The sequence below is a fragment of the Scyliorhinus torazame genome, chromosome 1 (genome assembly GCF_047496885.1).
Source record: "Scyliorhinus torazame isolate Kashiwa2021f chromosome 1, sScyTor2.1, whole genome shotgun sequence".
Lineage (NCBI taxonomy): Eukaryota > Metazoa > Chordata > Chondrichthyes > Carcharhiniformes > Scyliorhinidae > Scyliorhinus > Scyliorhinus torazame.
Genome location: NC_092707.1, coordinates 312,610,284 through 312,637,395, shown reverse-complemented (window position 1 = coordinate 312,637,395; position 27,112 = coordinate 312,610,284). Strand labels below are relative to the sequence as shown.

Sequence of the window (27,112 nt, the reverse complement as noted above, 5' to 3'; positions counted from 1 at the left end):
GTTTACGGAGTTGCGACTTCCGGTGATGGCGATGTGCTGAGCAGTCATACAGCAGGTGGCTCTCCCCCAGAACACAACCAGATAGGCATTTTTAGTTGAAATTAGCTTGAAAATTCGGACTTGTCTCACCCACAATTAAGAAAGGGAGAGGATCCAAGGGCGACAATTGCTAAACCTCCTCATGACCAGGATCGGGAGAAGATCCTGCAGTGGGCAAGGCAGACGAAGGTAAGCAGCTGGGAAGGACATAGAATCCGGGTCTACCTGGGACAGACCTGGCAAAGCGCAGGGCCGAGTTCAACCTGGCGAAATCGGCCCTGTACAAGAGCAGAGTGAAATTTGGAATGCTGTTCCTAGCCAGGCTCTGGGCCACGTTCCAAAACAAGGAACACTATTTCAACAGCCCGGCAGAGGCGACGAGTTTGTTCAGATGAATGGTCTAGACAAGGGGCAGGAAAGGCAGCATAGAGGACAAAGCAGAGGAGGAAAAAGAACTATGATGGACATACACTATGATCGCGCAGGACAGTACTGCCTCGCTCTGAACAGAAACGTCAGACAAGAGGGAAGGGGGAGGGCAGAGAAAAGCAGGAGAGGGTGAGGAGGAGACAGAGGGAACAGCTAATTAGCAGGCATTGGAAAGGAGAAAGATCAGCCTCGGGGTAGGGGTCAACATCATAGAATTTACAGTGCAGAAGGCACTGTATGTAGAACATACAGTGGAGAAAGCTAGCGCTAGGAAGCACAAAAGCAAGGGGGGTTGCAGTGTACCTCACGGCAGGGAAGGAGCGTCTGGCAAGGGGAGGGGGGAAAGGACGGGATGGGGAGACAGAGGAGGGAAGGGGGATCACAAGGATAAGAAACGGATGGTTCAGAGCGGCATGTGGCGCAGTGGTTAGCACTGGTACTGCGGCACTGAGGACCCAGGTACGAATCCCGGCCCTGGCTCACTGTCCGTGTGGAGTTTGCACATTCTCCCCATGTCTGCGTGGGTTTCACCCCCACAACCCAAAAGATGTGCAGGGTAGGTGGATTGGCCACGCTAAATTGCCCCTTAATTGGACAAAAAATAATTGGGTATTCTAAATTTATTTAAAAAAAGAAAGGGATGGTTATCAGATTAGCTTCATCAGGTAAGGTGCAGGTTGAAATGAAATGAAATGAAAATGAAAATCGCTTATTTGTCACAAGTAGGCTTCAAATGAAGTTACTGTGAAAAGCCCCTAGTCGCCACATTCCACTGCCTGTTCGCGGAGGCTGGTATGGGAATTGAACCGTGCTGCTGGCCTGCCTTGGTCTGCTTTCAAAGCCCTGTGCTATACAGTTCCTCGTTATTAAAGGGGAGAGCGCGAATGCAGTCCCCTACTACCACAAATTTTGCAGTCACGTATCCCGCATTTGGGGACATCGCAGGCGTCAGCACATCCAAAGTCCAATGTGCGAGCCTCGTCCTGAGCGAACCACCCTCTTGATCATGGTTTCACCCCTGCCAGGTAACCTCCTCTGCCAGGTTGAGGGAACAAGATGGCATCGCAAGCAACCACTTTGGGGAGTCTCTGAGCAAAGGGAAACCCCGGAGTGCAGGGGCGCACCCACATGTGTACAGAGTTGGCGGCCATGTTGGGTGCCCCCGGACAAAGGTAAAACCCCTGAGCGCAGGGGACCCGGCCTCATGGTGGGAATGGTGACTGCGGCCATTTTGGACAGCCCCAGAACAAAGGGAAACCCTGGAGTGCAGTGGCGCCTCCACCAGGTAAGTATGGTTTATCTCGCAGGAAGAGAGGGGACACAAACCTCCACTCCATGATTATCACCTGGAATGTTAAGGGACTTAGGGCTCAGGGAAAAGATCCAACGTCTTAGCCCATTTGAGAAGTTTGAAAGCTGACATAGTCTTCCTCCAAGAGACGCACCCGAGGGAGAAGGACCGACTGCAGGCGAGGAACAGCTGGGTGGGACAGACGTACCATTCATATTACGGAACGAGGGTTGGGGGGGGGTAACTACCCTGATTAGCAAGAGGACGGTTCCTGATCCAGGGGGACGATACGTCATGGTCAGCGTAGTCCCGGTAAACGTGTACCTACCCAAAGGGGATGACACGGATTTTATAAAGAAGACCGTGGCGGAAATCCCAGACAGCGATAGTAATCTCCAACCACGCTCCACATTACATGGATGTGAGGTTGGAGACGGACCGTGCCCAGCGCCCCACATGGAGGCTGGACATGGACCTTTTCGCCAACAAATCTTCTGCCAGAAAACATCACAGGCCATAGGCGAGTACATTACTACCAGAATGGGGAAGTCACACCTTCCACGTACTGGGAGGCACTGAAGGCGGTGATTATGGGAGAGATTATTGCCTACAAGGCTCGTATAGACTGGGAAGAGAGGGCAGCCAGGCAGCAACTGATCGCCTCCATCCTGGAGGTCGACATTAGATATTCCGAGACCCCGACCGCAGAGCTTCTGGCGGAGAAAAAAAAGCTACAAATAACTCCACCCGATTCCACCAGGAAAGCTGTGCACCAACTCTGCCAAACACGGGGGATCTTTTATGAACACGGAGAGAAGGCTAGCTGCCTGTTGGCTCACCAGCTGAGAAAGCAGGCAGCCATGAGGGAGATAGCCCAGGTAAAGGATAGCAGAGGCGGACTGGTAACCGAACCATAAAAGGTCAACCAAGCATTTGAAGCCTTCTACCGGGGACTGTACACCTCTGAGCCCCCCGAAGGGGAACTCAGGATGAAACGGTTCCTCGATGGATTGGATTGTTCTTGTGGGGGACGATAGACGGAGGGAACCAATAGGACTGGGAGAGATCATAGAGAGCATCAACTCCATGCAGGTGGAGAAGGCGCTGGGACCTGACAGGTTCCTGGCGAACTTCTATGAAAGGTTTGTGCCAGCTCTGGCCCTGCACCTACGGGAGATGTTCGCAGCCTCACTAGCAAGGAGCACCGTGTCTCCTCTGCTAACACAGGCCACCATATAGAATTTATAGTGCAGAAGGAGGCCATGCGGCCCATCGACTCTGCACTGGCCCGGTCAAATAGCACCCTACTGAAGCCCACGTATCTCCCTTAACGTAACCCCCACTTAACATATTTTGGACACTAAGGGCAATTTAGCATGACCAATCCACCTAACCATAACATCTTTGGACTGTGGGAGGAAACCGGATCACCTGGAGAAAACCCATGCAGGCACGGGGAGAACGTGCAGACTCCGCACAGACAGTGACCCAGCCGGGAATCGAACCTGGGAGCTGCAAATCAACTGTGCTAACCACTATGCTACCATGCTGCGTAGATATACAAAGGCCCAACAGAATACGGCTCATATAGACCCATTTTGCTCCCTTAAAAAAAAAATTCAGAGTACCCAATTATTTTTTACAATTAAGAGGCAATTTAGTGTGGCCAATCCACCTAACATGCACATTTTTGGGTTGTGGGGGTGAGACCCATGCAGACAAGGGCAGAATGTTCAAACTCCACATGGACAGTGACCCGGGGCTGGGATCGAACCCGGGTCCTCAGCGCCACAGGCAGCAGTGCTAACCACTGCGCCACCCACTCATTTTGCTGCTTAACGTAGATGCAAAAATACCTATGAAAGTCCTGGCCAAGAGACTAGAGAACTGAGTAGCAGAAGTGTTTGCAGAGGACCAGATTGGTTTTGTCAAGGCTAGACATCTAACTGTGAGCATCAGACGGCAGCTGAATGTGATACTGACCCCATCTGAGGAAAGAACACCAGAGGTGATCATTTCCCTGGATACAGAAAAGGCCTTCGACAGAGTTGAATGGAAGTACCTCATAGAGGTACTGGAGCAGTTTGGGCTAGGGACGGTGTTCACCTCATGGGTGAAACTCCTGTACAACGCCCTCAGCTCTGAATACTTTCAGGTGCACAGAAGCACAAGGCAGGGATGCCCGCTGTCCCCACTCCTGTTCAATTTGGCAGGTGAATCCCTGGCGATCACTCTGCGAGATGCGAGAGTCTGGAAGAGCATTTAAAGAGGAGGCAGAGAGCAGAGTTTCACTCTATACAGATGACTTGCCCCTCTAGGTTTCAGATCTGCAAAACGGCTCGAAGGAAACCATGAAGCTCCTGGAAGAGTTTGGGGCCTTCTTGGGCTACAAACTCAACCTGGGTAAGAGCGAGGTATTCCCGTTAACCCGAACGGGGGAGGGACAGAGCTGGAGGGTCTACCTTTCAAACTAGCCTAAAACAAATTCCGCTATCTTGGGATCCAGATTGTCATGACTAGACACGGATCCACAAGTGGAAACTGACCAATCTGGCGGTGGAAGTCAAAAAGGACCTACAGAGATGGGATGCACTCCCACTCTCCCAGGCAGGGACGGTGCAGATGATCAAGATGAACGTACTGCTAAGGTTCCTTTAAATCCATACCGATCTTCATCCACAGATAAAATGATTATGCCGTTTCAGTGTGTGCGTGCGCGTGTGTATGTGTGTGGGGGGAGGGGGGGGGGAAAGGAAGGAAGAATCCATGAATCCCTATCCCCAAGACAACACTACAGAGGAGAACAAACAAGGCTGTCCTAGCCCTTCCGAACTTGCAATACTACCACGAGGCAGCCACAGCCGAGAGAGTGAAGGGATGGGTAAGGGAGCCGAGCAAAGAGTGGGTGAAAATGAAGGTGTCTTCCTGCACAGGAACAATCCTCCAAGCCCTAGCCAGGACAGCACTCCCATTCCCCACGGACAAAGTAAACATCCAGCCCAGTGGTGGTAGCTATGCTAAAAATTTGGAACCAGATGAGACAACATTTTGGCTTAACCGAGGTGTCCACCATGGCCCTCATTTACGGTAACTACAAATTCCCACCGGCCTTGCTGGACACCACTTTTAAGAGTGGAGACAGGATGGGGTGTGGCGCTAGCAATCAGGGACATTTACATGGAGGACTGACTCGCAACACAGACGAGCTGACGGAAAGACTGGAACTACCGAAAGGACAGGAGCTCCAACACTTACAAATCAAAACCTTTCTCCACAAGAAGACGACAAGGTACCCTAGGGCCCAAGAGACACAGTGCTGGAGGAACTGCTCGAAGCAGACAATATGGAGAAGGGGAACTGTGGGGACATTTACGGATGACTTTTAGAAAGGGCGAGAACATCACTAGACGGAGCAAGACAGAAATGGGAAGCCGAACTAGGGATGGAAGTAGGGTGGAGACTCAGGAGCGAAGCACTAAGTGGGGCCAACTCCACCTCCTCATGCACAAGGCTAAGCCTCATGCAGTTTAAAGTGGTGCACAGAGCTCACCTAACCAGAACCCAAATGAATAGGTTCTTCCTGGAGGTGGAGGACAAGTGTGAACGGTGCCACGGAGGCCCGGCCAACCACGCCCACATGGTCTGGGCCTGTCCCAGACTTGCCGGGTTCTGGACAGCTTTATTTGAGGCGATGTCCAAAGTTGTGGGGGTGAGAGTGGAGCCGTGCCCGAGAGTGTTAGTCTTCGGGGTATCAGACCAGCCAGAACTACATTTGGGGAACAGGGCCGATCCCCTTGTTTTTTCTTCCTTAATCGCACGCCGGGGAATCCTGCTCGGCTGGCGATCAGCAGCACCACCCACAGCTGCAGACTGGTTGACAAACTTATTGGAATTTCTCCACCTGGAGAAGATCAAATACACCATCTGAGGGTCGGACGAGGACTTCCACAACGCATGGGGACTATTCATCAGCCTGTTGCAAGACGTGTTAGAGGCCAATAGTGGATAGGAAGGGAGAGGGGGGGGCACTGGGGGCAGACAGGGCCACACAGAGCCCATTGGAACAAAGTAGGGGGACAGCAAGGAAGGAACCCAGGGAAATATCAGGAGACATGGGAAAAGAGTGAGGAGGTGGCCAGAGGGCACCCCTCCAACAAAGCCATCTGGGCAAAACAAGAGACTGCAACATATATGATGGAAGAAAGAGCCCAAGATGGAGCCCGAATAACAAAAAGGGGAGGAGGGGGAAGGAGTCACCCAGACTCGAAATGTTAGCTCCCTTCTCTCTCCACAGATGATGTCAGATCTGCTGAGATCGTCTAGTATTTTGTGTTTTTAGCATCAATGGAGAATAAATTGTCTACCAATATCAAAAATAATTAATTTAAAAAGCTCATATTATGCAACATTGTACAATTTTACATCCCGCTTTGAAAACATTTAAACTTCATCAACCTGTTGTTAGGGAGGTTGCATCAATCCAACTGATAAAAATGAATACACAGAACCACAAAATGTCAAGCGAATCAGTTCCACACATTAATGAGCAGATTTGTGGATAAGTATAAAAGAAAAATGAACAATATTTATGGAGTGGAGGCAAAGGAATAAACTATAGTTACTGTTCAAAACGTTGTCTGAGGGTTGGTTTCACTGCATTTTTGGTTAAAACAACAATCATATGCAAAGATCACTGCCCCTTTAGGTTTTTAAATAATTCTTGCAGAAAACTACAAGGGCAGGTAACAAGGTAACTGTGTTGTTGTTCAGCCTATCAATGTAAAGGAGGTAAATTCCCATCAGATAGTTAACAAGCTACAGACTATAACAATTTTCTCATTTCAAGCACACATGTTTGTTCGGTATATGTGGTGTATTACTTCCCGATTACTTTCTCATTCCCTCATAGATCTCCATGTCCGACTAAGGTATGCAAGAAAACCCCACTGACAACTCTTCCTCTTTTATTGCTTCTACATTCAGGGGAACAACTGACTTTGGAAACCTCTATTGGATAGATTCCCAAGTATAAACAGCAGAACCTGCAAGAGATATACGTGCAACTACAAAACTGCCCACAGGTTAAGACAGTCTCCTCCAGGAAAATGAATGCAGAAGTTGCTTCGTGCACTTGCACCCTGGATTTCAGAACTGTGGTGAGGCCTCACATTTATGAATACAGCGTATCCTCGGATGCCAACTTGAAGGCACCTTTGCTCATGAACTATCGAGTGTAAAAGCACATTCCTTTTTTCTATGGCAAAGCATCTGGTCGATATTTGGATCTTCTCTGATGAGCAGTGTCAGGGATTTCTGGCACAACTCAGAGGCCACTCATCCATGGTACAATCGGTTGCAACACCATTTAGGATATTCTGCTCAAGTGTGTACATTCACTTCTCTAAACCAGTTCTTCCAAGGATGTTGACCAAACACAGAAAAATGGACGCAGAATCCTCGACAAAAGTAAAAATAACAAATTTTCAAAAGATGGTTAAAATTTAAATAATAAATTTCATTTTGTTTTGATAATAAGGTAGTATGGATAGTAATATTCTGTTTTCAAGACCATAATGCTGGTCAGTCTGAACATGATTATATCTTCACATTCATTATTTCACCGGGCAGCATGGTAGCACAGTGGGTAGCACTGTTACTTCACAGCTCCAGGGCCCCAGGTTCAGTTCCCAGCTTGGGTCACTGTCTGTGTGGAGTCTGCACGTTCTCCCAGTGTCTGCGGGAGTTTCCTCCGGGCTCTCCAGTTTCCTCCCACAAGTCCCGAAAGACGTGCTGTCAGGTGAATTTGATTTCTGAATTCTCCCTCTGTGTACCCGAACAGGTGCCGGAATGTGGTAACTAGGGCTTTTCACAGTAACTTCATTGCAGTGTAAATGTAAGCCTACTTGTGACAATAAAGATTATTATTATTACATTTAACAGTTCCTAGCAGTATTTGGTGCTTCACGTTGGAGTCACTCAGCAGTAATGGTCAGAACATTCCTTAACTGGTGCGAAATACCCTGACAACTTGCGTCTGCAATCCTGTGGATATAGGTCATTCACATTCATGAAGTATTGCAATTTTCAACTGAGAATCCCAGAACTTACTGCCTTGCAATTTCCACTATATCCGTAGAAGGGACAAACATCTTCTGCGGTGTCCTTTTGGGATTTCCGTGCTCGTTTACTAGTTGCTGAATGGCCAGTATGATTTGTTGCGTATGTTTGACACCCATTTTAACAGCGTGACAAAAGTCCTGTTGCAACACATTTTCTGCTGCTGCATCCATCATGACTGGCAAAGGGGGAAAAAATGATTTGAAACGTTATTTGATTTATTTATGCATTGAATAAGGTCAGAATGGCAAACATATGAAATATCATTATTTCTTCCAACAGGTTATCAAAATTCTTTGAAGTAGCAAACACTATTGCCAATATACAAGAATGTGTAATTGGATTCACATAAGGTTTAGGCAATCAAAACTGAACAAACAAATTGAACTCTGAATGGTGGAGAGTCGAAATATTTTGGTGCTTCTGCAGGACTTTAAAACAAAATGAACAGTTGTATTCTAACATTATGCACTGATGAAGTGCCTCAAAATATTTCCTGCATGCAGGATTCAAAATCACGTCAGAATGGTGTATAGGGTATACAGTCAATCGCATAACTGACAACATTTTTAGATTTGTGCTACCATTCCACCGTGCATCCAGCCCAAAGTGACTGGACTGAAAGGCAAGTTATCCACCAATGAGAAAACTCCATCAAACTGCATAACCCAGTTGATTTGCCCTTTTTTCTCCCCCCCTTAATTCTTTCTATGGAGAAAGCAACTAATCACCCCCAAAATGTGAGGGAGATTTGAGATTTATCAGGTAGAAAAACAGGATAGTGAACTCCTACACACTCTATAGTGCATCCTGTTAGTACATAAATGCTCTACACTATCCAAGTTCACTGCTCAGGACAAATTTTAAACTGCATAAATATTACAATACTGCTTAGCATTTTTTCTTGTGTACGACATTTGCAATTAAAATCTTTTCCTCACTTAATGGATGTGACAAAATAGAACATTAAAAAAAAAAGAACAGTCAAACTGATAAATAGAATATTAAGTGCACAGTGCTGCCAGATTTTATAATTATTAAAAAACGCACTAAATACCATAAAACGCAACCTCGAATCTCTCACCAGCCATTCGGACTTTCAAAATAGAGCAATACATTTTAATGTAGTTAGAAAACCTAAAGGGTGCAATTAGTTTACTGCATAAACAATTTTTATTAGCAGACAACAAGTACCTAAAAAAGATCCAATGCTTACCAACTTGGCTGTGAGGTCCACCAACCAGCACCAGGTTTAAAGTGCTTAACGTCATCTCTTTTTGAGTTGGGTTAATTACAACTTCTCCATCTACAAGGCCAACTCTCACAGCACCTGCAAGAGGTGTTGCAGAATACAGTGTCACTTTTAAACAACCCACTGCAGATGTTATGTGCAAAGTAAAGTTAATAGTAATGGCAATAAATGCCGATATAGTATTAATGAAAATTACTCGCAATGTAAATATTTCAGTGAATGCATATTAGTTTCCCAAGCAGCTATATTCATAGCTTGTAGGTGTTGGCTTATTGACAACTTATAATAATAATAATCTTTATTATCACAAGTAGGCTTACATTAACACTGCAATAAAGTTACTGTGAAAAGCCCCAAGTTGCCACATTCCGGCACCTGTTTGGGGTACACGGAGGGAGAATTCAGAATGTCCAAAATACTTTCGGGACTTGGGGGAGGAAACTGGAGCACCTGGAGGAAACCCATGCAGACACGGGGAAAACGTGCAGACTCCACACAGACAGTGACCCAAGTTGGGATTCGAACCTGGGACCTGGCGCTGTGAAGCAACAGTGCTACCCTAAAAAAAACTTGAAGAAAAAAAATCACAGGAGCTTGAAATTCAAATTCATTGTCATAACTGCACAGGAAGCCGCCATTTAGCCCATCGAGTCCATGCTGGCTCTCAGTAGAGCAATCAAATCAGTCCCATGCCGGCTTTCTGAAGAGCAATCAAATCAGTCCCATTCTACCCTGTGACCCTGCAAGTTTCTTTCCCTCAAATACCCATTTAATTTCCTTTTGAAATAATTTATCATTGCTGCTTTCATCACTCTTATATGCAGCAAATTCCAGGTCATTACCAATCACTGCGTAAAATGTCTTCCTCACATCCCTTTGAGCATTTCTTGCCCAAAACCTTAAATATTTGCCCTTGCACCATCAGCTGATGTGAACAACTTTTCTTTGTCCACCTTATCTAACCCTGGCATAATCTACTCAGCCTCTATCAAATCTCCTTCACTCTCCTTTACTCTAAGGAGACCGACCACAACTTCTCCAACCTAACCCTGTAACTAAAATCTCACATCCCCAGAATCATTCTGGGAAATTTCCTCTGTACCATCTAAATGCCCTTCACATCCTTCCTAAAGTGTGGTGGGCAGGACTGGATTCAATATTCTAGTTGTGGGTCCAACCAGAGCTTTATAAAAGTGCAGCATAACCGTTCCTATTTTTGTACTCAAAATCCTTTATTAACAAAGCCAAAGATCTCCTGCGGGATTCTCCGTTGGTGGGATCCTCTACTTCGCCGACAGTACACCTACGCCCACGGGTTTCCCGACAGCGTGTGGTGGACACATGGGAACCCCCATTGGCCGGCTGCGTGAACGGAGAATCCCGCTGCCGGTGGGGGCGTGCTGCATTGGACAATGGGGTTGGCTGAGGTGGAGAATCCCGCCCCTCATGTTTTGCTTATTACCCACTCAATAAAAGATCTATGCACTTGAACCTCAAGGTCCTTCCGTTCCTGTACACTCTATAGAACTATCATTTACCTGCCCCTATTCCTTCTGCAAAGTGCATTACCTCACTCTTCCTTGCATCAAATTCCATCTACCACTTGCTTGCCATTGTGCTAATTCATCTATGGCCTGTTGCAGTTGGTATTTTCCTCACTGTCTGCCACGCTTCCAAGTTTGGTATCATTGGAAAACTTTTAGACTTCACACCATGGGCGGGATTCTCCGCAAACTTGGTGCGATGTCCACCCCATAAGGTGCAGAATTCTCCGAACCTTTAGGAGCCATGCCCTCACCTTGAAGGGCTAGGCCCGCGCCGGAGTGGTTTCCGCTCCGCCGGCTGGCGGGAAAGGCCTTTGGCACCATGCCAGCCGGCGCCGAAAGGACTTTGCCGGGCGACGCATGCGCGGGAGCGTCAGCGGCCGCTCACGGCATCCCCGCGCAAGCGCAGGCGAGGGGGTCTCTTCCGCCTCTGCCATTGTGAAGACCATGGTGAAGGCGGAAGAAAAAGAGTGCCCCCACAGCACAGGCCCGCCCGCGGATCGGTGGGCACCAATCGCGGGCCAGGCCACCGTGGGGGCACCCCCCGGGGCCAGATCTCCCTGCGCCCCCCCAGGACCTCCGGAGCCTGCTCGCGCCACCTTGTCCCGCCGTTCAAAAGGTGGTATAATCCATGCTGGCGGGAGAGGGTTGACAGCAGCGGGGCTTCGGCCCATCGCGGGCCGGAGAATCGCTGGGGGTGGGCCCGCCGACCGGCGCGATTCCCGCTGACCGGCGCGATTCCCGCCCCCGCCGAATCTCTGGTGGCGAAGAATTCGGGACACGGCAGGGCGGGATTCACGCCAGCTCCCGGTGATTCTCCGACCCGGTGGGGTGTCGGAGAATCGCGCCCCATATTTCAACATCCAAGTAACATACATTTTTTTAAAAAGCAGTGGTCTTAGCCCTGAAACTTGGGGAACGCCATGGTCTACCAACCTTCAGTTTGAAAAACACCCATTTACCAGGACCTACTGTTTTTGTCCTGTCAATTTTTTGTCCAGGTTCACAGGGAGTCCCAATTTTGGTCGGGTGGCAGCACACTATACATTCAACTAGCTTTCCAAGAAAGGAGAAAGCACTATTTCAGTTTTGTTTGCTGAGAAATGGATAAACAACCTTGATCCAAAAACTCTGCCAATTTTGCAATCAATTGGCCATCAGATCATCTTAAGGACTATATTCTGGACTTCAATTGGACAATTTGCAAACTTTTCTTCACTGAGTTTTTGATGAGAACTGGAATTTGCTTCATGGGGGAATTGCAAACATTATGCAGCATCTCATCATCTTATAACACAATGGCACGTCCATCAATATGGTATTCCATGAATGCAGGTTGACCTCACAAGCGCCTGCTTAAAAGTTTACCCACCTATGGGACCATTCCACGGTATGTCAGACAATGCCACGGCTGCAGAGGCTGTCAAAACAAAGAATGGAAGAAGTTTGAGAATGGCAAATCTGGTGTGTATGAAGAAGGAGTGCATTTGGTCACAGCAAAAAAAACCTCTTGGCTGCATTAAAAATAACATGAAAACAATCGACTGATTATTTATATTTCAGTGTTATCAGGGCTGCTGTAAAAATGAAAAGCAGTGCAATAACTTTTCTCTTTAAAACTTGGGCTATGATACAGAGCTTATTTTTGGCTTTATAACCGTAGAATCCACTGACGGTACTGGTAGTGTGAGATATTTCAAGTGAAATATACAGAGGTGCAGAGCTTTTACTTTGAGCATGATCGAACTGTGCCTTTCATGAAAAGCGTTTCCGCTAAACTCATTTGCGAAGCAGCCAACAAAAATCTGAAATAAATCTGCGCGATGGAACTGGATTTTTAAAAAAAAGTATTTTTATTGAAGTTTTTCCATTTTACCAAATAACGCAACTAAACCAAAGGAATGGTACAGCACAGCAAAATTGACTCAACATGCATCGATACAGGGGAGCAGAGCACAGCAATGCAGTTGGTCCAGTACAATCATTTTTTTCTTCAAATTTAGAGTACCCAATTATTTCTTTTTCAATTAAGGGGCAATTTAGCGTGGCCAATCCAGCTAACCTGCACATCTTTGGGTTGTGGGGGTGAAACCCACGGGACACGGGGAGAATGTGCAAACTCCACACCGTTAGTGACCCAGGGCCGGGATTCGAACCCGGGTCCACAGCACCGTAGCCCCAGTGCTAACCACTGCGCCACCATGCTGTCCCTGGCCCAGTACAATCATTAGACTCAAACTGGTGCCCCTACATGTATTACTAGAGAACAAGGGAGGAGGAGGATAAGGTCATGGAAAGATGGCAAAATGGTGCACACCTTCCCACGCAGCGATTGCTCACAATGACCATAAGAATTCAGGATAAGACCTACGAGCCATGATCAGGCGTGCACCAGAACATTCCTCTCTCAAATCAAACAATACCAGAGGCACCAATAACACGCTGTAATATCCTCCGCTTGCATATCAGGCCTATTTGTGCCCTTGTAAGAGCCAATCACGGATTCTTGAACCCCATAATCACAGAAAAAAAAATACAGGGAAAATTCACGAGAACAATAGTTCGAAGAGGTTATTTTACATATACCCCACAACGCAACAAAGCCCCAACCTCAGGCACAGTACAGAGCGATCATCATTCCACATATTTCAGAATCAGCAAATATTCATGCAATATTGGATTATAGTCAGCAAGGTCAGCGCCTCCCACCAAACGAACCGAGACAGGATAAAAAAGGAAAACTACCAGGAGCAGAGGGTCTCAGGGTAAAAATGACGAGGACACAGCCACCAACCCATGACCCTCCATGGCACGTCCCTCACCATAAGACAAGTGAAAAATCTGCTTCTTCAAACCTCATTCAGCTTCTTGTAACATCCCGGCTAAGGAACGCCCCAAACATAATGGGGTAACAGGATACTGTAGCCATCTGGGATGGCCACTCACAACTAGGTACAGAGAAACTCGCAAAGCCTGGCGGGTAAAATGGACAAGGCAAGACTCAAGAGCCTGAAATGTATATTTGTAAGCAAGAAGTCCAGACGGTATCGAAACTCCGACCAATTAGTATTTTAATGGGGCCTATTAGCATTTGATGGCCCATCTTCACCAAAACAAAGGACTGGGACTTGAGCGACCGGTACACTCCCAGACATTTGGGCGCACATGAGTGTGGCCTCAACCGGGACCTGGGATTCATGTCACATTACATTCATCCCCCACCATCTGGCCTGCAAAATCCTACCAACTGTCCTGGCTTGACACAATTCACACCTCTAACCTGGGGTTACCCCATCTCTGGATCTGTAAAGATTTAATCACCTGCCAACGCTCGCATTCCAAGCATTGTCTGGCATCTTTGAATTTGTCTATATACATGTTTCTGGAACATATCTCTTCATTCACCGGAGGAAGGAGCAGCGCTCCGAAAGCTAGTGATATCGAAACAAACCTGTTGGACTTTAACCTGGTGTTGTAAAACTTCTTAATGTGCTCAGCCCAGTCCAACGCCGGCATCTCCTTATCATGGCTACCATCGACACCGCAAACTGCCGGCTCAAAGTGGAGAGGATCTCCAGGAAGATCGCGCATATAGACACGGACATTAAGTTTCTACAAAGATGCAAGAAAGCAGACAAGATCCCGAAAGGGCTACAGATCACGAACCCACTCAAGTCGACCTACAACACAGACTACGCTGAGAGACTCTGCCGTCGCACCTCTCTCACACTCCTCAACCACCTCGTACGCTAGCTCTACAGAGATGACGCAACCTGGAAACCAAGATAGAGGCCATATTCTCAACTTGCGCTCAGGACGCAGCAGACCAGCTGCGGAACACCGCCAAACAGATGAGACAACAATACTATGCCACCTATATGCACACCAAGAACAGGAAGCTTGAGACACTTGGCATCACCACCAGCAGCAACCAAGCCACCCCCGGTATCACAGTAGAAAACAATACAGGGAAATCTATTGTCAACTTGTCGGACTACACCCTTCAACCAGACGAAATCGAAGTCCTCAGCAGAGGCTCAATTTCTGCACCACCACCAAAATGGATCCCATCAGTCTCGTGGCAAACACGGGGGAATTTATCAGGCGAATGAGGCTCCGGGAATTCTTCCATAGACCCCAAAAGGCCAACAGCGAACCCAAGCAGACTACCAATGAACCGGAACAGCAGACCGAGAGATCAGTGTTGCGGCAACCGAAGAGGAAAGAGTAGAATTGGACCCCTCCGGAAGGCCGCTGCCTTAGACTTGACATGTATGCTCAAGCCGTCAGGAGTCGCGTCAATGCCAGATTCATCAGTCGCATTCACAAGACAGCCCCGAACGTCACCCAAGTACAATGCAATGCCATCCGCGCTCTCAAGACCAACCGCAGCATCGTCATCAAACCATCAGACAAAGGAGGGGCCACTGTCATACTGAACAGAACGGACTACTGCAAAGAAGTATACCGACAACTCAACAACCAAGAACACTACAGACAGTTACCCACAGATCCGACCAAGGAACACATCCGCCACCTTAACAGACTGATCAAGACCTTGGATCCAGATCTTCAGAGCACCCTACGTGCTCTCATCCCATGTACTCCCCGCATTGGAGATCTCTACTGCCTCCCGAAAATACACAAGGCCAATACACCAGGCCGTCCTATCGTTTCAGGCAATGGGACCCTGTGTGAGAACCTCTCTGGCTACATCGAGGGCATCTTGAAACCCATCGTACAAGGTACGCCCAGCTTCTGTCGCGACACGACGGACTTCCTACAGAAACTCAGCACCCATGGACCAATTGAACCAGGAACATTCCTCGGCACAATGGACGTCTCGGCACTCTACACCAGCATGCCCCATGACGACGGCATTACTGCAACAGCCTCAGCACTCAACACCGACAACTGCCAATCTCCAGACGCAATTCTGCAACTCACCGCTTCATTCTGGATCACAACGTCTTCACCTTCGACAACAAGTTCTTCATCCAGACGCATGGAACAGCCATGGGGACCAAATTTGCACCCTAATATGCCAACATCTTCATACACAAGTTTGAACAAGATGTATGCACCGCACAGGACCTTCAACCAACGTTATACACCAGATACATCGACGACATTTTTTCACTTTGGACCCACGGCGAAGAATCACTGAAACGACTACACGATGACATTAATGAGTTCCATCCAACCATCAGATTCACCATGGACTACTCTCCAAAATCAGTTGCATTCTTGGACACACTCGTCTCCATCAAGGACGGTCACCTCAGCACTTCGCTTTACCGCAAACCCACAGATAACCTCACGATGCTCCACTTCTCCAGCTTCCACCCTAAACACATTAAAGAAGCCATCCCCTATGGACAAGCTCTCCGTATACACAGGATCTGCTCAGACGAGGAGGAGCGTAACAGACATCTACAGACGTTGAAAGATGCCCTCGTACGAACGGGATATGGCGCTCGACTCATTGATCGACAGTTCCAATGCGCCACAGCAAAAAAAAAAAAAAAAAAAAAAATCGCACCAACCTCTTCAGAAGACAAACATGGGACACAACCGACAGAATACCCTTCGTCAACCAGTACTTTCCCGGAGCGGAGAAACTACGACATTTCCTTCACAGCCTTCAACACGTCATCGATGAAGATGAACATCTTGCCAAGGTCATCCCCACACCCCCACTACTTGCCTTCAAACAACCGCGCAACCTCAAACAAACCATTGTTTGCAGCAAACTACCCAGCCTTCAGGACAGTGACCACGACACCACACAACGCTGCCATGGCATTCTCTGCAAGACGTGCCAGATCATCGACATAGATACCACCATTACACATGAGAACACCATACACCAGGTGCGCGGTACATACTCGTGCGACTCGGCCAACGTGGTCTACCTCATACGCTGCAGGAAAGGATGTCCCGAAGCGTGGTACATTGATGAGACCAAGCAGACGCTGTGACAACGAATGAATGGACATCGCGCGACAATCACCAGGCAGGAATGTTCCCTTCCAGTCAGGGAACACTTCAGCAGTCAAGGACATTCAGCCTCTGATCTCCGGGTAAGCGTTCTCCAAGGCGGCCTTCAGGACGCGCGGCAACGCAGAATCGCTGAGCAGAAACTTCTAGCCAAGTTCCACACATGAATGTGGCCTCAACCGGGACCTGGGATTCATGTCACATTACATTCATCCCCCACCATCTGGCCTGCAAAGTCCTACCAACTGTCCTGGCTTGACACAATTCACATCTCTTTAACCTGGGGTTACCCCATCTCTGGATCTGTAAAGATTTAATCACCTGCTAATGGTCGCATTCCAAGCATTGTCTGGCATCTTTGAATTTGCCTATATATATGTTTCTGGAACATACCTCTTCATTCACCTGAGGAAGGAGCAGCGCTCCAAAAGCTAGTGATATCGAAACAAATCTGTTGGACTTTAACCTGGTGTTGTAAAACTTCTCACTGTGCTCACCCCAGTCCAACACCGGCATCTCCACATCAAGGTTAAAGTACAAGTTTTGTTTCGAATCACTGGCTTTCGGAGCGCAGCTCCTTCCTCATCATCCACCTGATGAAGGAGCTGCGCTCCGAAAGCTAGTGATTCGAAACAAAGCTGTTGGACTTTAGCCTGGTGTTGTAAGACTTCGTACTGTGCCCACCCCAGTCCAATGCCAGCATCCCCACATCATGCAAAATGAAGACCTGATAGCGGCCCAAGGCATCCACAATTAATAAAAATGATAACCAAGTCATCAACATACAAATAGTTCATGCATCAATACAACATAAACAGAAAATCTGCTCGTTTTATATTTCTTAAAATACTAAAGTTGCCTTTCCCCCCCCCAAACACGATTCAAAACTATTAAACATTTTACCTCCCTCAGTCTTTCCCTCTTCCTACAACCTTTAGGTTTAGGTTGGCATCCCTTAATCACATCTTGCTGCTTTACCTCATCTTCTCTTTTACATCTCATTGGTATCCTGTACTGTGGGCCTTGGCCCTTTACTTACATTAAGAAATCTAAATAAAGAAAATACAGTAAATGGTGGGGAGAAAATAATTTATAAATCACCTTGAACTGGGTAGAGCATTTAATTATACCATTCTTTCATTTTGCTCTGGGATGCTTGGATGAATCCCTCATGAATTTACAGTGCAGAAGGAGGCCGTTCGGCCCATCGAGTCTGCACCGGCCCTTGGGAAGATCACCCTATCTAAGCCCATATCTCCACCCTATCCCTGTGACCCAGTAACCCCACCTAATCTTTTTGGACACCAAAGGCAATTTAGCATGGCCAATCCACCTGACCTGCACACCTTTGGACTGTGGGAGGAAACCGGAGCACCCGGAGGAAACCGACGCAGACATGGGGAGAACGTGCAGACTCCGCACAGACAGTGACCGAAGCCGGGAATCAAACCTGGGACATTGGAGCTGTGAAGCAACTGTGCTAACCACTGTGCTATTAAATGGTGTAAGAGTTCCAAGTGTATTTTACAGCACAGCAGGCCATTATGCCCAAGTCTATGGCCAATGTTTATATTCCACATTACTCTCCTCCTACCATACTTCATCATACCCTAGCAACATGTGCTTCTATTCCTTTCCCACCCCCCTCATGTACTTACCTAGCTTCTTCTTAAATGGATCTATGCAATTCACCACAACCACTCTATGTAGTGGTACTTTCAACATTCTCACCACTGTACCAAACTATATCAAGTTCTTAGTGTTTATAAGTTCAGAGCACGAAGTCTGATATACATTAAAATTGCTATGTAATACTTCATTTCAAATTGCTTTGCTAGACCTTGACATAAGAGACTTTAAAGGAAGTGTCTTCAACATTATCATCATCAGCGATGCATATAGGGTGGTAAAGTCCTGTCACCTTTGGTACTCTTTACTGGTACAGTGTTTTTGCTCCAAGGGTCACTCACAGAAACATTGGCTGACAGTGCAGGAATGTAAGATTTCACTATTTGTTCAGCTTTCCTATTTCTGAGTAGTTTGTTTAATAAGCCTTCCTTCACCTGAACAATAACAAATAGAAGTAACTACTCCTAGGTACGATCTTACTTACCTCCATTTATTGCAAGTATGTCAGGATCATTGACACCATCCACAGCGAGCAGGTTACAAACAATCTGACACAAAGAAAGAAACATGAATGGTTACGTTCTAAGACCTCTGACTAGACTTCCGGGTGCGGCTATGCTGAGCTAAGTCGCACGTTCGGCAGCTCCCGCCAGAAACAAACTTTTGGGCTCTTTTGAGGGGCCCCAACGGCAATTGTTCAATGGTTCCCAGTGTGGGAGGGTGACAGTGTGGCTCCCCGGCACTGTATGGATTGGACCAGGAGTGGAGCGGTCAAGAAAGTGATTTTAGTGCAGCGAAAAGTGCAAGGGAGGAGAAGCAAGATGGCGGCAGGTGGAGACCAAGCAGCGTGGGCGCTATGGTCGCAGGAGCAGCAGGAGTTCCTCAAACGCTGCTTTGCAGAGCTGAAGGCAGAACTGCTAGAGCCAATGAAGGCGTCGATCGACAAGCTGGTGGAGACCCAGAAGGCCCAAGGGGCGGCGATCCGGGAGGTGCGGCAAAAAGCCTCGGAGAACGAGGATGAGATCTTTGGCCTGGCGGTGAAGGTGGAGGCGCACGAGGAGGTCCAAGGCCAATGAGCCACCAAGGGCGGTAATGGTGCGGTTCCACCGCTTTTTGGACATGGAGTGTGTCCAGAGATGGGCCAAAAAAGAACGGAGCAGCAGGTGGGAGAAGACAGAGATCCGAATATACCAGGACTGGAGCGCGGAGGTGGCCAAGAAGAGGGCCGGCTTCAACCGGGCTAAGGCGGTTCTACATCGGAAAGGGGTGAAGTTCGGGATGCTTCAGCCAGCGCAATTGTGGATCACATTTCAGGATCGACACCACTACTTCGAGACGCCGGAGGAGGCGTGGACCTTTATCCAAACTGAAAAGTTGGGACTCGAACTGAGGGTTTGATGGGAGGAGATGCCTAGGGGGGTTACTGTGTTTTGGGGGATGCTCTGTTCTGTTTTCTTTGGTGCTGAGTGAGGTTGGGCGAAATGGTTCGATGTGGGGGCTGTGTGATGTGGGCGTCGGTGTTGGAAGGACAGGGCCCCGCGGGGGTGGGGGGGGGGGGGTGGAGGCCCAGGGATGGGGAGTTAAGGCAAGGCCGCAAAAAGGGAGCTGCGCCAGAGGGGGCGGGACCAGCTTGGATGGAAAGCGTGGGCTTTTTCCCGCGCTGGGGAAGGGGGCGGGGCTGGCTGTGCTGGAAAGGAGCACACACTGATTGCCAGGGGGAGGTGGAGGGATTCTCAGACTGGGGGATCGATGGAGTGGCGGGAGAAGCCGGGGTCAGTAGGAGTCAGCTGAATTATGGGAGTGCCATGGTGAGAGCAAAACGGTTGGAGGAGGATCTAGCTGGGGGAGGGGGGACGACGACGACTGGGTTGCTGCTGCATTGGCAAAGGGGAGCTGGAGCTACGAGGGGGAGTTAGGGCGGGGGTCTGCCGCCTGGGGGAATGGAGGGTGCGGGAGGCACGGGCACGTGGCTAGCCTAAAAAGGGGGATCGCCAGTCAGCAGGCGGGGGACGGGGGGGACGGGGGGGAAAGCCCCCTGACCCGGCTGATAACTTGGAATGTGAGGGGCCTGAACCGGCCGGTCAAGAGGGCCCAGGTGTTCGCGCACCTAAAGGGACTGAAGGCAGATGTGGTTATGCTCCAGGAGACGCATTTGAAGGTGGCAGATCAGGTTAGGCTGAGAAAGGGGTAGGTAGGGCAGGTCATTCACTCGGGGTTGGACGCAAAGAATAGAGGGGTGGCAATTCTGGTGGGGAAGCGGGTGTCGTTTGAGGCGCTGAACATTGTGGCAGATAGTGGAGGTTGGTACGTGATGGTGAGTGGTAGGTTGCAGAGGGTGCGGGTGGTATTGGTGAACGTATATGCCCCGAATTGGGATGATGCCGGATTTATGAAGGGGGGGGCGGCGGCGGCTGCGGCCAAGGTGCTTAGGGGGTTTATGGACCAGATGGGGGGAGTGGATCCATGGAGGTTTGCCAGGTCGGTAGCCAGGGAATTTTCCTTTTTTTCCCACGTCCGTAAAGCCTACTCCCGGATAGATTTTTTTCATCGTGAGTAGGGCGCTAATCCCAAGAGTGGAGGGCACGGAATATTCGGCCATAGCCATTTCGGATCATGCCCCGAATTGGGTGGAGCTGGAGCTGGGGGAGGAGAGAGACCAGCGCCTGCTGTGGCGCCTCGATGTGGGACTGTTGGCGGATGAGGAGGTGTGCGGGCGGATTCAGGGGTGCATCGCAAGATACTTAGAGGCCAATGACAATGGGGAGGTGCAGGTGGGGGTAGTCTGGGAGGCATTGAAGGCAGTGGTCAGAGGAGAGCTAATCTCCATTAGGGCCCATTGGGAGAAGAGAGAGGAGAGGGAGAGACTGGTGGGGGATATATTAAGGGCGGACAGGAGCTATGCAAAGGCCCCCGAGGAGGGGCTACTTAGGGAGCGACGGAACCTCCAGACGGAATTCGACTTGCTGACTACTGGGAAAGCAGAGGCGCAGTGGAGGAAACTGACGGGGCGGTGTACGAGTACGGGGAAAAGGCGAGTCGGATGCTGGCACATCAGCTTCGGAAGAGGGAGGCAGCGAGGGAGATTGGTGAAGTTAGGGATAAAGGGGGGAACACGTTGCGGAGTGCGGTGGGAATAAACGAGGCATTCAGGGACTTCTATGAGGAGCTGTATAGGTCGGAGCCCCGACGGGGGAGGGGAGGATGCTCCAATTTCTAGATCGGCTGAAGTTCCCGAGGGTGGAGGAGGAGCAGGTGGTTGGGCTGGGGGCACCGATTGGGCTGGAGGAGCTGGATAGGGGACTAGGGAGCATGCAGGCAGGGAAGGCCCCGGGGCCGGATGTGTTCCCAGTAGAATTTTATAGGAAGTATGTGGACCTGCTGGGCCCACTGCTAGTGAAGACTTTCAATGAGGCGAGGGAGGGGACTGACAATGTCCAGGGCGCTGATCTCTTTGACCTTGAAGCTGGACGAGAACCCATTACAGTGTGGATCGTACAGGCCGATCCCGCTCCTCAATGTCGACGCGAAGTTGCTGGCGAAGGTTCTGGCCACGAGAATTGAGGACTGTGTCCCGGGGGTGATTCAGGAGGACCAGACGGGATTTGTGAAGGGTAGGCAGCTGAACACCAATGTGCTTAGGCTCCTTAATGTAATTATGATGCCTTTGGTAGAGGGGGAAGTGGAGGTAGTGGCGGCTATGGACGCGGAGAAGGCCTTCGATAGGGTGGAGTGGGAGTATCTTTGGGAGGTGCTGCGGAGGTTTGGGTTCGGGGAGGGGTTCATCAGTTGGTTAGGCTATTATATAAAGCCCCGGTGGCGAGTGTGGCTACGAACTGACAGAGGTCAGACTACTTTCGGCTGTACCGGGGGACGAGGCAGGGGTGTCCCCTGTCCCCCTTGTTGTTTGCACTGGCAATTGAGCCGCTGGCCATGGCATTGAGGGAGTCCAGGAACTGGAAGGGATTGGTTGGGGGGGGGTCGCTGTATGCCGATGACCTGTTATTGTATGTTGCGGACCCAGTGGAGGGGATGGCGGAGGTCATGCGGATCCTTCGGGAGTTTGGGGACTTTTCGGGGTATAAACTTAACATGGGGAATAGTGAGTTCTTTGTGGTGCACCCAGGAGACCAGGGAAGGGGGATAGACGAGCTTCTGCTGAAGAGGGCGGAAAGGAGCTTTCGGTACCTGGGGATCCTGGTAACTAGGAGTTGGGGGGCCCTGCACAAGCTCAATTTGATGTGGTTGGTGGAGCAGATGGAGGATGATTTTAAAAGATGGGATATGTTGCCACTCTCACTGGCGGGTAGGGTGCAATCGGTCAAAATGACGGTCCTTCCGAGGTTTCTCTTTGTATTTCAGTGCCTTCTCATTCTGATCCCGAAGGCTGTTTTTAAACGGGTAAGCAGGAGCATCATGGGATTCGTGTGGGCGAATAAGACCCCGAGGGTAAAAAGGGTTTTCCTGGAGCGTAGCAGGGACAGAGGAGGGCTGGCGTTGCCGAATCTATGTGGCTACTACTGGGCAGCTAATGTGGCGATGATCCGTAAGTGGGTAATGGAAGGGGAGGGGGCGGCGTAGAAGAGGCTAGAGATGGCGGCCTGTGTGGGCACGAGTCTGAGGGCGCTGGTGACGGCACCGTTGCCACTCCCGCCGACAAGGTACACCATGAATCCGGTGGTGGCGGCGACTCTGAAGATTTAGGGGCGGTGGAGGCGTCATAGGGGTGAGGTGGGGGCCTCGGTTTGGTCCCCGATTCGAGAGCACCATCCGTTTGTCCCGGGAAGGATGGATGGGGGGTTTCTGAGCTGGCATCGGGCAGGGATTAAAAGAATGGGGGACCTGTTCATTGTTGGGACGTTTGCGAGCCTAGGGGCGCTGGAGAAGTTTGGGCTACCCCCGGGAAACGCTTTCAGGTACATGCAAGTGAGGGCGTTCGTGAGGCGGCAGGTGAGGGAATTCCCGCTGCTTCCAGCACTCAGGATTCAGGACAGGGTGATCTCGAGGGTATGGGTTGGAGAAGGCAAGGTCTCGGCGATTTACCAGGAGCTGCAAGAAGAGAAGGAGACCTTGGTGGAGGAGCTAAAGGGCAAATGGGAGGAGGAGCTCGGGGAGAAGATAGAGGAGGGTCTGTGGGCTGATGCTCTGAGTAGGGTTAATTCTTCCTCCTCTTGCGCCAAGCTCACCCTGATGCAGTTTAAAGTTGTTCACAGAGCGCATATGACAGGGGCGAGGTTGAGTAGGTTCTTTGGGGTGGAGGACAGATGTGTGAGGTGCTCGGGGTGCCCAGCAAATCACGCCCATATGTTCTGGACGTGCCCGGTGCTGGATGGGTTTTGGAGGGGCTTTGCGAGGACTATGTCCAAGGTGGTGAACGCCCGGGTCAAGCCAAGCTGAGGGGTAGCATTATTTGGGGTATCGGATGAGCCGGGAATGCAGGAGGTGAAAGAGGCCGGTATTCTGGCCTTTGCGTCCCTGGTAGCCCAGCGGAGGATTTTGTTACTGTGGAAGGATGCGAAGCCCCCTAGTGTGGAAGCCTGGATTAATGACATGGCAGGGTTCATCAAGCTGGAGAGGATAAAGTTTGCCTTGCGAGGGTCTGTGCAAGGGTCCTTCAGGCGGTGGCAACCGTTCCTAGACTTTCACGCGGAGCGTTAGGAGGAGGTCAGCAGCAGCAGCAACCCCGGGGGGGGGGGGGGGGGGGGGGGGAGTTGTTATATGGGGGGCTATGATAGTTTGGGGAAATTCTATGTATGATTCTTGCGGTTTGTGTTCTTATGTTCTTGATTCTTTTTTCTGTGGGGGGGGGGGGTGCTGGTTTGTTGAAAATCTGAATAAAGACCACGGACTAGTGATATTTCTGCAAATAAATGTTTATGCTTTGTATGTGCAATAACAGGCAATTCTAAGGAGGCTGCAAGCAAGGACAGGGGTACTTCCAAGTATACATTTCAATGGTTTAAAATGTCATCTGAAGAACTTGTGCAAATGTGATTAAGTTCGTCATTGCCACTTAATACAAAAGTCAATAAGTTTTCCTTGAACTAGTTATACAAAGGCACTTTACTTGAATTGAAACACTTCTCTGGCACCTTTGCAATGAAGAAAAGCTTTAGTTAATCCATTAAATGGGGCAGCGTGACAAACATATTACAACAGCACTGAAGATTATTTTAATATGATTTGAGTGATAAAGATTTATTGAATGGTACTGGAATTTATATAATTTCTCAGACCACTGTAGAATTCAGAGCATCATATTGAAGCTTGCTTGGTAGGAATCAGAATACTTGGATACAGACATTGAATACATGAGGATACATGAGAATGAAGGGCAACAATGATTCCTAGTCAGTTCCCTGGGTCACGGGTGAGGGACGTATTAAATGTTTTGCCAGATATTAGGCAGCACTGACATTTTAATCTTGTGCGAGTGGGAAGTCTATTTGTTCCTTTAGCTGTTAGGCCAGTGGGTATGTCTGTAGGAAGGGAATCCACATGGTCAGGTCCAGCCAACACATCATTTACTGTTGGCAGATAATTCCTATATGTATTGTTGTTGAAGGGGGGCAGAAGGATGACCTTGAGAGTGAAGATGTTGCTTCTTCTCACTTTTTGGAGTGAATGTACATGTGTTGGGGGTTTATTTGCCCTGCTGGTAATAAACATTTCAGCCTAGTTTACCTGGTCTACAGAATCTCTCCCAGAAGGATGGAGGAAAGACAACAATATATATATAATATATATATATATTTTTTTAAGTGTTCTTTTGGTCCCAGTTCGAGCAATATTTGTGCGATTGAATGGTAGAATTTACAGAGTTTGTGTAGGATTAATTAAGTGCTGCATTCCTGCCCTTCAGGACAAACCTGTGCTACGATTTTCTTAGCTGTTATTGGAATATATAAGATATATATAAAATATTTTTATAAATATGCTAAACATATTTCTTCTGGATGGACGGAAATTCATCAGACAACCATTGAACTTGCTGCAGGTCAACTAAGCAGCCAAGGCGATAAACAAACCATTTAAAAAAAATATATTATTTCACCCTTTTTGATAAGTACATAACACTAAAACAGAAAAATAAAGAAAAACAACACTGTCTGTACCCCCCACCCCCAAAAACACTACCCCACTCTTCCTAACAGTTGACGGTGACCAGCTCTTTAGAAGTACAAAATTAACAACTGCCATCTTTTGTTGAACCCTTCAATAAGATCAGGGAGGGTGGTAAAAGAGGTGGGGGGGGCATTATTAATTAGAGATAGTATAACAGCTGCAGAAAGGCAGTTTGAGGAGTATCACCCTATTGAGGTAGTATGGGTTGAAGTCAGAAATAGGAAAGGAGCAGTCACCTTGTTAGGAGTTTTCTATAGGCCCCCCAATAGTAGATTTTGGAAAGGTGCAGAAGTCATAGGGTAGTAGTCATGGGCGACTTTAACTTCCCAAATATTGAGTGGAAACTCTTTAGATCAAATAGTTTGGATGGGGTGGTGTTTGTGCAGTGTGTCCAGGAAGCTTTTCTAACACAGTATGTAGATTGTCCGACCAGAGGAGGGGCAATATTGGATTTAGTACTGGGTAATGAACCAGGGCAAGTGATGGATTTGTTAGTGGGGGAGCATTTGAGATAGTGACCACAATTCTGTGACTTTTACTTTAGTAATGGAGAGGGATAGGTACGTGCAACAGGGCAAGGTTTACAATTGGGGGAAGGGTAAATACGATGTTGTCAGACAAGAATTGAAGTGCATAAGTTGGGAACATAGGCTGGCAGGGAAGGACACAAGTGAAATGTGGAACTTGTTCAAGGAACAGGTGCTACGTGTCCTTGATATGTATGTCCCTGTCAGGCAGGGAAGAGATGGTCGAGTGAGGGAACCATGGTTGACAAGAGAGGTTGAATGTCTTGTTAAGAGGAAAAAGGAGACTTATGTAAGGCTGAGGAAACAAGGTTCAGACAGGGCATTGGAGGGATACAAGATAGCCAGGAGGGAACTGAAGAAAGGGATTAGGAGAGCTAAGAGAGGGCATGAACAATCTTTGGCGGGTAGGATCAAGGAAAACCCCAAGGCCTTTTACACATATGTGAGAAATATGAGAATGACTAGAGCGAGGGTAGGTCCGATCAAGGACAGTAGCGGGAGATTGTGTATTGAGTCTGAAGAGATAGGAGAGGTCTTGAACGAGTACTTTTCTTCTGTATTTACAAATGAGAGGGGCCATATTGTTGGAGAGGTGGTACCAGGGGATTGGAGAGTGGCGAATGTCGTGCCCCTGTTCAAAAAAGGGACTAGGGATAACCCTGGGAATTACAGGCCAGCTAGTCTTACTTCGGTGGTAGGCAAAGTAATGGAAAGGGTACTGAAGGATAGGATTTCAGAGCATCTGGAAAGACACTGCTTGATTAGGGATAGTCAGCATGGATTTGTGAGGGGTAGGTCTTGCCTTACAAGTCTTATTGAATTCTTTGAGGAGGTGACCAAGCATGTGGATGAAGGTAAAGCAGTGGATGTAGTATACATGGATTTTAGTAAGGCATTTGATAAGGTTCCCCATGGTAGGCTTATGCAGAAAGTAAGGAGGCATGGGATAGTGAGAAATTTGGCCAGTTGGATAACGAACTGGCTAACCGATAGAAGTCAGAGAGTGGTGGTGGATGGTAAATATTCAGCCTGGATCCCAGTTACCAGTGGCGTACCGCAGGGATCAGTTCTGGGTCCTCTGCTGTTTGTGATTTTCATTAATGACTTGGATGAGGGAGTTGAAGGGTGGGTCAGTAAATTTGCAGACGATACGAAGATTGGT

The 27,112-nt window shown here is 48.6% G+C and overlaps 1 protein-coding gene and 1 non-coding gene across 3 annotated transcripts in view; both read right to left on the bottom strand.

The window, feature by feature from the left end:
- Positions 1-27,112, bottom strand: part of pnpt1 (polyribonucleotide nucleotidyltransferase 1, mitochondrial) — a 137,625-nt gene that overhangs the window by 70,051 nt on the left and 40,462 nt on the right. For both annotated transcript variants that reach the window (XM_072507824.1, XM_072507823.1), the window contains exons 6-9: positions 18,786-18,849; positions 12,045-12,092; positions 9,093-9,206; positions 7,868-8,054 (exon numbers count right to left, since the gene is read on the bottom strand). In XM_072507824.1, coding sequence (XP_072363925.1) covers positions 7,868-8,054; positions 9,093-9,206; positions 12,045-12,092; positions 18,786-18,849 — 413 coding nt within the window. The remainder of the gene's footprint in view (positions 1-7,867; positions 8,055-9,092; positions 9,207-12,044; positions 12,093-18,785; positions 18,850-27,112) is intronic.
- LOC140430366 (U1 spliceosomal RNA) lies at positions 1,338-1,501 on the bottom strand. The gene has a single exon (XR_011949394.1). It is a non-coding gene; the product is annotated as a U1 spliceosomal RNA (small nuclear RNA).